The 12,737-nt window shown below is 34.5% G+C and overlaps 1 protein-coding gene across 4 annotated transcripts in view; it reads left to right on the plus strand.

Moving 5' to 3' along the window:
• LOC149774006 (E3 ubiquitin-protein ligase TRIM45-like) overlaps positions 1–12,737 on the plus strand; it is a 142,908-nt gene that overhangs the window by 65,378 nt on the left and 64,793 nt on the right. For all 4 annotated transcript variants that reach the window (XM_089945887.1, XM_089945886.1, XM_089945888.1 and 1 more), the window contains 2 exons: positions 5,142–5,165; positions 7,287–7,310. In XM_089945887.1, coding sequence (XP_089802013.1) covers positions 5,142–5,165; positions 7,287–7,310 — 48 coding nt within the window. The remainder of the gene's footprint in view (positions 1–5,141; positions 5,166–7,286; positions 7,311–12,737) is intronic.

Raw genomic sequence — 12,737 nt, forward strand, 5'->3', positions numbered from 1 at the left:
ATTTGCATCGTTCATCAAGAGATCAAACTGAGATAATATCGATAATATCGATGTTGCATTTAAGGGTGCTGTATATGCTGAATAAGACATTAACATATAAAAAAGGAACTCATTCGTACAATTTGATTGCTTTTATATCTAGTGGTATTTCCTCAAACGTTTGCATATAATGAATATGGACATATTAGAAGGAAAGAATCAATACAATTTAAATACTTTATATTTCCATTAACAAATGTATCGTACTGTTAAATCTGAATGTGTTGCCATTATTTTAATACAAAAGAGGATCTCCGAACTGACTTAACTCGTATGTTCATTAGTAGGGACATTCATTGCGTTGACGATGTAGGGTGCCCTTATCAATTAGGGACAAGGGATGGAAGGACTAGTAGAATATTGTTTAGAACGTTTGATCTAAGTCGTAATAGTAATAATTAGAGACAAATGTGATCAGTATACTAATTATTGTTGGTCTATTGTCTGCACCAACCGCGATGCAAGTATAATATCCACTATATTTTTAAGTTATCTACGTCACTATGACTCAACTGTCCGCACAATTTCGAAACTATATAATTGTGAATCTTTGAGTGGATCAATTGTTTACATATCAACTCTTAAACTTGGTGATATATAAGAATTTCTATATTTTCCTTCAATGTATGAACTGACATCTGGTCATTGTGAGGATATATATTTTGATGATGCATTTACATCGAATTTTCATAGATTTACAGCAGCGAGATATTTTAATTATGAAAGATAATTATGTCATTGTTATGCGACCTAAATAATGGTAAATATGTGCATTCAGAAACCGTTGGCTTCAACTTCCAATACAAACGCATGTGTTCTTCAAGGTAAGGAGGTAAGAAGAGTTAATGTGTAAAAGCTTCTATACGTTCGAAAGTAAAACGCCTAAGATCAGTTAAATGTTTATTACATTTTTATGTGCGAACCTAAATACTTAAACACGATGGAAGCATATACAAAATTGATTTAAAGTGTAACAATATAAATTAAATTAAGAGTAAGTCAAGTATAGCACAGAATAACCCAACAATATTTTGACTCTCGTCAATTATTTTATATATTTCATAACATTTGTCAGGGGCGTTTAAATCAAAGAGTGTTTACATCACCTTAGTAGATTATTTACGTAGACAAAAGGTCCCACAGAGCAATGGGCAGACAGGTAAGGGACAATAGCTACGATGCATCATTTCATTTTAACTGATTGTGTTACTAGCCACATATTGCTGTTTACTCGGCGGAAAAGACAGAAACTGGTATTGCTTAAGAAATCTAGGGTCTGAAATTGCTGTAGTGTGTACCTGTTGATCATGTTCACAGACTCCGGATTAAATAACCATATATGAGACATTTCACACACACACACACACACACACACACACACATATATATATAGATAGATAGATAGATAGATAGATAGATAGATAGATAGATAGATAGATAGACATACATCATCTGAAATGCAAACACCAGTCGAAAACCACTTCAATTTCATATATATATTTTCTCCATTATATTGTATTGTTTCTTCATTTATGTAATTATTATTATTATTATATGATTACTATCATTATTATTATTCGTGTTTTCAGTTTTAATACTATTGGAGCAAGAGTAGGTTGATGAACTTTAAGTTAATTTATTAATATTACTGAGGACACAACATCAATGATTAATTCCGGACATAACCTATACAAATTTGCTGAAAAACGGTAGTTCTGTAATAGGCAACCGCAGCTCCACAAGGTCTTTGAATTAGATGTTGATAAATTTTATCTTGATACACGTTTCTGAGACGTTTTAGTCACCTTGACACAAGCTGGGTATAGCAATTTCTCCTGATTTTTAAATTCCTACGAGTTTTTAAGTTTGACAATGAAAACATGAAAATCGTTTAGAATGTTTATTGAAATACAAAATATGATATGTTAGAGAAAATGCACAATCTTGGTTTGATAGAAAGAATATATGCATTGTCACCTTAAAGTTAAATACATCAATAATGTCATGCCATGAATGTGTTTAATTACTGTCAGTATATTACGCTTTGTCCTGGCATTTGCATGTAGCTGAAGTGTTCACTCAGTAAGTCGGACGTAAGAAAAACGTATCCTTTACTGCTCAAAAACCTTTTGAGAAATATAGAAACATTAATCCTGTCCGTATCATTATATATATTCAAATCTGCTGGTAAATCATTCCCCATTGTATATTTGGGCCTAGTCAAGGTGACGTATCTCTTGAGTTTTCACAGTAAGCTGTATTTTCTCTTCCATAAGCCAATACATGACATTATTCAATTATATTAAAGGATATTCTTAAAAAAGGTTGAGCGACTAAAACTGAGTTATGTGATAAATGCAACAACTACGAGTCCGAGGAAAGAACTTGTTTGATACGGCGTAGAAATATAAGTTCCAGTCTGAGGGCATAGTCATATTTTTACTGTTATGTCTTTGGGCTTGTTTAAGATTTAGTACACGAAAGTGTTTAATTTGTTGTTTCACCTTTAGCTCGCAGATTATATGGGAACTATTTACAGGTGTTTACGATCAGTATTACTTATATCTATACTAAACCTATTTACAAGTTTTTTTTTCTTCAGATTTCATAGGTGGGTCATTTGGGTTCTAAAATATTGAAATTATTTCACAGTATATTGGTCAATTATATGGGCTCTTTGACGATTCATTTATTGTGAAATTGCGTTTTAGTGCCGAATGCGTGCATTGAAGAAAAGAACTGACCAACTAATTCATTCCTAGTTTATATTTCTCATTCATACTTCATAATTGTACGTTTTAAAATCATCATGCTAATGTGTTTAATATTGTATTTAAGAATAATCGTGAAAGCCAACATTTGTTTGGATTATTCATGGGAATTATAAAGTGCTCATTGGACTAAAATCATATTGTCACGCTATTGTGAATGTACTCAAAAGCAGTTCTGGACAACGCCATTGTGATACATCTGAACAGGTGGCAAACCAATACAACGGACTATCACGAATTCATTGTTTTTCTTGGACATGTGTACAATCTATTGTAGGTGTAGTTTTGTTTAATGTACACTACTGTAAGTTCCTCGTATTTTGTTTTTATTTTATAATTTAAGTAATTCATTCATTACGGGACATACTACTTAAATCAATATTTATATATAACGTGGCAGAATTATCTAGCTTGCATAAACAATAGCCATTGCATGCATAACACTATGGCATTAGGTAGATCACGCATGTCTTACTATAACTTAATTTTTAAACCACACAGGTACAATATGTATTTGCATTAAATTAATGATATATGCCATTACCATTGTTATATTCGTAAAGGTGCAAAACAGGGATTTTCAAGAGCTTACTTAAATGATGAGAAAGTTTGAACATTATAAGGTATATATCTTGTACTATTTCTTAAGTATAATTTGAATCCTCCTCCTTTGGCATATACGTGCGTACAATTTACCATGTTTCATGCATATCCACTATGATGCTGTATCTCATGTAAAGCCATGGACAATAAGAACGAAAGAGAATCATGCAATATTGCAATTGGCGTTGTCTAAAAGGACTAGAGAAATGCAACCAGACAGGTCTGTAAACTTGATATTGTAAGATGCAGCTTTGAAATGTACAAACCAATTCGCGTTTTATCATTATAACAATCTTCACGGTGCAAAATGGGGACTTCAAAGCGCTTAAATACATGAAGCGGAATACAAAAGTCTAACGTTGAAATGGATATTGTTTGGAATATTTCTTAATTATTATTTCACCCATTCTCTTTGACATGATTTGTAGTACAATCTACAATGTGTGATAATGATCATTTGCCTAATGTAAAGCCAAGCCTCACAAGCACGAAAAAGAAACGTTCAACTTTGATACAAATATAATTGGCTTTGTCAAACACTTCCAGGAAAAAACGTAACCACATTGGTCTAAAAATATCTCATATATTTAGATGAATTATTCTGAAAAGTGCAACCGTTTCCCTTTTTCAATTCTAATATTCTACTATCCTCTATGGATTATCTACTCTAAACCGTATCAAATATACAATATGCACTTAATTGATAAGAGCAGTATCATTTACTACTTACACCTTCCCACTTCCTTTATGAGAACATTGAAAAACAGTATATGACTTCTTTATCCGTTAATGTCAGTCTCTCAAGAATGTCCACACTAACACGTATGCACACTACGTTTTTTATACTTTCGTTGTGTTCAAATTAAAGGTAGAATGACCGAATTTACCAATGTACTGAAATCTCATTTTCCATTTTGTGACTCGTATTCGCTTCATACTTTAATTTTTGATTTTGTATTCAAGAGGACGTCAAGGTACAGGAAAGTTTTTTTTAATGACATACCGTATTTTGTATATAGCAGTTTAGGTGAAGGTTTTTGTGTCTAATTGTATAAATTAATAAATAAATGAACTGAAACATCAGTTATTTAAAAAATAAAATTACGGTTAAATAACCAGATGAGAATCTTTGAAAATGTTATGCTATTCTAAAATATTCGTTTTCTCTGAACACATTCATGAGAGTCATCAGACAACTTACCGAACAACGGTAGTTTTATTCAGCTATAGGCCAACGCGGTAATTGAAAGATTAGAGAATTGATAATATTATATGCATCGCTTGATGGGGAATGGATTAAAGCAGGAAACAAATACCCAATTCAGATATGATTTGGAGTAAACCGAGAACAAACTGCAAACTGCAGATTTGATGATGGGCTGTCTGCTGTTTTGCTTGTTGTTGTTATCGTCAGTGCAGCGTATATATGCCAAAGTGTTAGAATCACTATATGACAGAACACATAATAGCTTGTTAATTGATGTCTTTTCAGGATAAAGAAAAGACGGACAGAAGTTAAGATGTTTACATGCGTGACATTATGTATAGTATATTAGCTGAAACGACAGTTATAATGGATTACGCCATGTAATGACTTACATTGTATGACTTAAACTGTTTTATCCATTTGATAATATTGTTATAGGTGCATAATCTCTCTCTCTAGATGAAATAAGGTGTTTTTGTCTTCACCTTTTGTAATATCAGATTTATTTTTTATTCTTTTAGGAAGAAAGAGAGAAAAAAGAAAGAGTAAGTAAAATTATAAGCGTTTCAGTAAATAAGTCCAAATCATGTATTCCATAAATTTATTACATGACTAATACGACGTTAATATTTATTAAAAATAATTATTTTCTAAATGCACCATATCTTATAACCCTTGCTTTGTTCAAGCCAGTTTCCTATATCGTGCATTTCTTTGTCAGCCCAGCCATCCTTTTGATTAAAGTATTGAATCAATGGTCCAAAACGTTACACGTTTTGCGGAGATGTTAATTAGGTTTTTTATTTGTTCCAAATATATACTGTAAATTGCATAGTATATTATATTACACAACTTAAAGTCAAAAGAAGGAACATATACTTATGACACTTATTGCATTGACCGTACAGCCATTTTAGAAATACCGTCAACACTTTCTTATCATATTCAACAAAACATGAGCGATGGGTAGCTGGAGCCGAAAGTGGTCCGTCTTTTTGTAAATGTCTCAACAAGCAAAACTTCACTTTTGTGACCCTCGTAGATTGTTTGTAAGAACCGAAAAAGTAAAATAAATAAGGAATTAGTGTCTAGTTGTTCATATGCACATAATGCATATCAAGTCAGTCGCAAATATGTTTAAAAACAAGACAGACAAAATTCCAAATTGGTGTCCATTATTACTCTATAAATCGTAGTCAGGCTAAATATATTTGTTTGTATAGACAGAACATCTTCAAATAAACGCATTCTAACTCCCGTTCTTTCATATCAGTATGTGTTATAATTAAACGTGGGCTTCATTTCCCACTGAAAATGTGTCGCAGGTAATCCAAACTATATTCATTAGCTATACTAGTCCATTAGTCAGTACAAATAATATGTTGGTGCTACTCGTTCTAAAATATACACTATCGCCTCATGGTCTAGTTTAATGTAAATCAAATGTAAATGGTGGCTCTAAGACATCCAGTATGGCAGCCACAGTTGCCATTTTGAAACTATTGTTATCGTTACTCCTGGAAGACAGAATGGCGTACTTAAATCAATTTTGCGCCAGGTGACAATACAATACAAATTGTGTCCAACTGGTCCTAAACTAAAGAAAACAATCTGCGGTCTAATAAAGGGGGTGCAACAGCATTCTTAAAAAAATCGTTTTATAGCGGTTTCGAATGAAAATATTTTGTAATTAATCTTAACGGAAAATTGTGTCAATCTGATGCCTAAAAAGGCCAACCCAGCAGCCACGTTATAAATCTTGTCATCGCTTCTCCCGAACGAAACTCTAAAGTAGCAAGTAATTTGAAGCGAAACACAACCGTTTCACATTTTAGTTGTTGTTTTCATCAGTAGAGCAGCTAATGTTGTGCCCAAATAATTAGAAGTACTGTATATCAGAAGACGTTACAGCTTGTTAATGTATGTCTTTTAGGATTACGAAAAGACAGAAAAGTTGAAACGAAGAGATTTCAATAAGAAAATTTCATATAGTGGATTAGAGCAAAAGGCAACTATTTTGGAATACATATGTTTTACTTAATGACTTACACTGTGTAAGGTACATTGTATATTCATTTGTTACATCTTGTTCATTTAGTAAAACATAATTAATTAATAATCAAAACAAGCAATCTGAGGTCTAGACTTTTTATTATGTGTAAATAGTCCCAACAGAAACTCCTGTCAATATAACATCTAAAAAGGCCTCCACATCGGCCATCTGGGAAATATTTGCATCGCTGTTACCGAAAGATAATTCATAATAACCTGGGATTTTCAGCAAAACAGTTGACTACAGATTTGATGATGGGCTGTCTGCGGTTTTATGTGTTGTTTTCTATCGGCATAGCGGTCAATTTTGTGATCAGATAATTATAAATAATGTATGACAAAACACGTTACAGTTTGTTAGGTTATGTGTCTTTAGGATTACGGAAAGACAGTGAAGCTGAAACTAATAGATTGAAATGCTAGAAAATTCATATAGTATATTAGTTATACAATACTACTATTTTGGATTAGATTAATTTCATGTAATGACTTACATATTGTGAAGTACACTGTATTTACATTTGACAATATTTGTAAGCGTGCCTACCCTCCTCTTTCGGAGGAAATAAGCGGGTTTTACTTCACCTAATCGCAGATTTCACAAATTCTTTCAGGAACATAGAGAGAAAAAAGAAAGGGTAAGTAAAATGATATATGGATCGGTAAATATGTTCATTAGATAAAGCTATTATGCCATTTCTAAGGGGTGTATTTTTATGAAATATACTTATTCTCCAAGTGTACCTCATCTATAAGCTCATACCAAAGAAAGAGTGTTCCGAAAATTGTCGATTTAATATTATTTCCATACTGCGCATTTTACATTTTTTCTCAAACAATGTATCATTCTTCTTTCAATACATACGTGGACAAGACACTTGTATGGACTGATAAAGTATACGTTATTTCAAGACGTGCCTATTATAATATGACATTGACCAACCAGCTATTCGTCCTATTAAATTATTAAATGTCTAATACTAGCCTTGTAGATATGTTAATTAATTTATATGTTCCCAAAGATATACAGTCACTAACATTGTCTGTTACTTTTTACAATTTTAGTTCACAGGAAGAAAACTATTATTATGACACTTGTTTCAGTACCGGGAAGACACTTTTAGAAATACAAGCAGCACTTTCTTATCATATTTGACAAAGTTTACGTTATGCTTATTTCAAGAAGAACATAGTTATGTCGTTGCTGAAATGTTGCAAGAAGAATATATTGACGTTCGTGCCCCTGGCAGTTGCCCAGGCTGTATTTGTTTCTAAGCAGCAACAAAGTAAATGTAGAAAACAAACAATATATCAAAGTATAAATCATCTGTACATTATGGTCAGCAAGGCTGTCGCAAATATGCTTGAAAACTCAAATTGGTGAGCACAACTACTATATAAATGGCATGTTATCTAAATTGCATTGGTGTGCATATATATCATCTAATATGAAAACTACTCCAGAGAACATAGCCAAAAACAAGCATTATTTACCCATCTGTTTCTTGGCAAAACATATTTGCAATAATGCGTTGTGAACTAGTTGGAAATATATGCGAAATCAAAGCAGTCTAAACTAACATTAATGACATTATTTACTCATTTAAAGGTAATCGGTCTTAAATGTATTTGGCCTATGATTGTTCAAAAGCCCCGAACCAATGCGACAAAGCTGTTCCAAGCCGCCTTCTTCTTACTAGTGAGCTTCTTGGGGAATTAATTGCATTCCATGTTCATATTTAATTGTTTTCCGAGCAATTACTGGCTTTGATCTTTTCATCAGACAGCACAGGGAAGAAATTGTGAAGGTACTTGAAGGCTGCTGACTCCTTATCTAGAGCTCTGACAAATTGTTTCTTAAGGTTCAGTTTGATGTGCAATGTTGGAATCAGTACATTCCGGCGGTCCGCCGGTGGCTCCCACTTGGCATTGTTCCTCCCCACAGAGAACTCGCTCTGCTGTGGCCAGTCCCGCCAGTGGCAGTGCGGCTTGGTGTCCCTATTTTCCCACAGCAAAGATACAGGCCAAACATAGCAAAAACGCGATGAATATCCATCAGGAATGACATCACTTTTATGCATCCCATGACCACCCAGCCGTTATAATCATACGTCAATGCGTATAGCAATGTCTTGATGATATTCTAATATTGTTTGAGGTGCACGGAGTGAGCTAGGGGAAGAGGCAGCTACTTGTTCTCCCTATGGAGCAGCACGGCTTTGATGCTCCTGGATGAGCTCTCAATGAAGAGAGGCCATTCATATTGCCTCGAACAGACTGGTCCCATTGTGGTAGAAGCAGAGCCCATCTTGACGGTTCGTCTGATCAGTGACATGCACAATCTCATCCAACAAGTTACACTACTTGAGCCTAGACGTCAAAAGATCTGCATTGACCTTAGTGAGACCAATATCTCTTATCAAGTCGTTGAGGAATCTTTGGTTGGGGTAGGATGGGTTTATCTCCTCAGTTCCACCTTTGCAATTGTCATCTAGATCTACAAAGTCTTCCTCGCTCTCTGACTTGCTACTCTCTTCTAAAGACGGCTGAATTTACGCCGGAGGAGTGGGTTCGTTGAGCTCAGGGCAGTTTGGTGCCGGGGCGATGGATGAAGGAAGGTCCCGATACGTAATAGCAGGTTCATTTCTGCCAGTCAGACGTTTGCAAGTGTCCACCATGCAGTAGTAGCAGTTCCTTGATTATTTAGTTGAATCGCACACAATGCGTAGGATAGCAAACTTCGTTGCTCTCTTTTCCACTCTTTTCCCCTTTGTACCATCATACAAAAATACATTTATTTCACCCATGACTAATGTGTAAGAGATTCCTGCAACATTTATGATATGATACATTTTTTCAATAACATTGAAAATTGTAAAGCAATTTTAAAATTAAAATCTTTTTGAATTTTAGAAATGTTAAATTTTTTGACATAGAATTCTGAGCAACATTTTTCCAATTTACCTTCCAGATTTTGTTTGAAGGTGAAATATTGTGCCCATGGATTGTCATGATCACCGACAGGCATACAAAAATATGTTGCAATATGCCTTGTAGGCCTCTCACATCTTAGCAGATGATTACACGGAATACTTTTTCGCTCTTGTCTTGATAAATTGGCCGCATACTTATGAAAATGCATCTGCCTGATGCTTGCTGCCTCTTGATGCTGTCTCAGAAATATGTTGATATACATCAACTTAGGCAGCTAGAACTAAACTGAACTGACGGGCTTAGGGCCCCTGTATTTATATTACTATTTATCTTCCTGGAAAGTTTTAAAAAGGTCTAGAAGTTACTCCAAATTTACTCAGCACTGAATTTATATGGAATGTTCTGGAAAAATAGATAAATTTGAAAATATTACTGTCCTGGTCAATGTTTGTGGAGAATAATTGCCATTTTATATAATGTTGAGGCATACGTAATTAGGAAATAACACGTATTACCCAGGAACAAAACCAAATGTTACAATGGAATATTTATAAGCTACGTCAGAGTGTCCTTACCTCTAATACATGCTGAAAAGAGACAGATTGAATGTATATTTACACTCAGTTCTTTGTAGACCTTGCATCATTGTTATAATGTTCGAGCTAAAAAGAATGCGACCACTCCGCTTACTTAATGGATAGCAGAAGTTGCATGTTTTGATGTATTTTTATTGAAGTCTTTGGTATTCGATGTTTAAATGCCAGGCCTTTGGCATGGTTTCGTCATACAATGTCACTATGTGTTATACACTGAAATATTGTTCTCTTGTAAAGACAAACCCATCAAGAACGAAAAAGAAACTTGCAAAGCTGCTATTGACAGAAAAAAGTGTAAGCGTACGAACATGAAAAATCTTAGTGTAAGATGTATTGATCTGAAACGTGCAATCCTAACGACCATCTACTGGAAACCGTAAAAGCACGTAATGTTTATGAAGTGTCATTATTGTATAATGTACTGTGTGTTATTGTCTGCTTTCAGCAATGGAAACAAGAATGTTGAATAATATCTTAAAAACAAATCCGATTAGTTTTGTTTGTGTTCTTAAGAATGACATCATAACCACATCCAACAACATGTTATTAAAACTATTTTATATAAAAATTAATAATAAAATGTAAATATTGTATTCTGTTAAAAACGATGCATTTCGTTGACACAGTATTCGTTTCATTTGTTAGCCCCGACAGGGCATATCTGATAACTGTCAAACCTTCTGTTTTAATTGCCGTATACAAGTAAGCCTATTTTACAAGTTATACGAAATGATGAATAATACCGAAAATTTCTATATTTCTTTGCTTGTTTATGTCTGATCGCATTCTAATTGGACGCTTTCCATAAAACAGGTAAATGTACTTTATGGAGGAAAAATTGAAAAAAAGTAAATATACTTCATGGCGTAAAACATTGCAGCACAATATTGGGAAAGAGAGCTGAGTTACAATTCAGAGACCTAAATGCAAGCTAAGCTGTTAAATAGATCCGTAGCAGCAGGGGGGGGCGAATCGGACATTTTGTCCAAACGTCATTTGGCTTAATTAATACTTTCTGCACTCAGCGGATCCGGTGTCGTCAGCGCCCGGTAAAAAAAAAGACGACGTCGTCGTCGGGGGATCGTCCAATCGTCATTTGGTTTAATTAATGCCGATCCCCAGCGTCGTCAGCGTCCGGTAAACACATCGACGACCGCGTCGATGTCATCGCCCCCCCCCCCCTGCTGCTAAGTGGCTATTTACGATTTAACCGAATATTTGGTCAAGTCCGATACGATATCGTGTCCGAGGGTCATGTAAATTTATCGTTACAAATCCATGTGGGGTCGACTGAGCATGACTAAAAAGGTTTCGAAAAACATTAAAGTCCATGTCACCGCCGCACCATGTCTGCCAAATATTTCGTAGCGTGTGTGTATCAACGCCGTCGAACACAGCAAGAATATTACAGTTGTCTCTGATTACTTTTGGAATCTGAGTGTATCGTTGAGTGACATATATCACGTCGGTGTTTTTATGCCTGCCTCTGGAAAATATCCTAGCTGGGTTTTTTGATTGTCTAACATGACATCATCGTACACGACTAAATTGTTAACGTCGCCATCAATATCATCAATACCTGGTGCATCATTGATATCTGTAATAAACTCAATAACATTTTTTTAGCGATCGCTGATGCATTCTCGTTGAAATCTTTCAACACCTCGTAGCATCGTTGATCATCTACGCTAGGAGCAACCAAATACAACTTATCCCACTTCATCCATCTCATTATTAAATTAAGTAGCAATTGCGTCTTGCCGGATCCAGATGGTCCGATGATAATCATCCGGATCGAGTTTGGTAACGCTGCAACATGCTTAACTGGTTCTCTTGTTTTAGTCGCTGAAAAGTCAATTATATTCATGTCTCTATACATAAATTATGGATCTATATTGTGTGAAGTGTAGAGTGTAGAGTGCGTACTGGCACAAATGATATGACAACCGCTACAACAAGAAATAACAGATCGGCGCTTACTGGTAAGTGTGTACAATGCGGTACAAATAAATTTAGATTTATTTCTACTAAAACTACTAGACCAATGAGTTTATCTCGAACAAAGTAGCTAGGCAGTAACAATATTTCAGTGAAGGTATTGAGTTAGTATAAAGCGTGAATACTTTAAAATATACGTAATTACACTGGGGTATGTTCAATGATATATTAAAACACTGTGGCATAAACTACTGAAATATTGACCAATTTGACTTATTCTGCATTTCAGTCTGGCAGGCATGCGTGGGTACAAATTATTATTTGCCAAAAACAAAAAATAGCTGTTAAATGATCCAAACAATTATCAAGGCATTTTACGCATCGTTTTGCTAAAATAGAACAGCAGCGCTATCTTTAATAAAGACTGCATGGACAAGTCAAAGGGAGGTAATCTATGAAAATTAACTGGTTTCCGAAAAGGATACTCGCCTATATTGACATGTTTAGTCTTCAAACATTGGTCTATAAATAGTGAAGGACACCTGGTTTCAGACTATGTTGTCTTCTGCTGACTTGTTTCAAGCAATTTGATTCGAT

This window comes from Sinohyriopsis cumingii, unplaced genomic scaffold (genome assembly GCF_028554795.1).
Source record: "Sinohyriopsis cumingii isolate HCF-2022 unplaced genomic scaffold, ASM2855479v2 utg000452l, whole genome shotgun sequence".
Lineage (NCBI taxonomy): Eukaryota > Metazoa > Mollusca > Bivalvia > Unionida > Unionidae > Sinohyriopsis > Sinohyriopsis cumingii.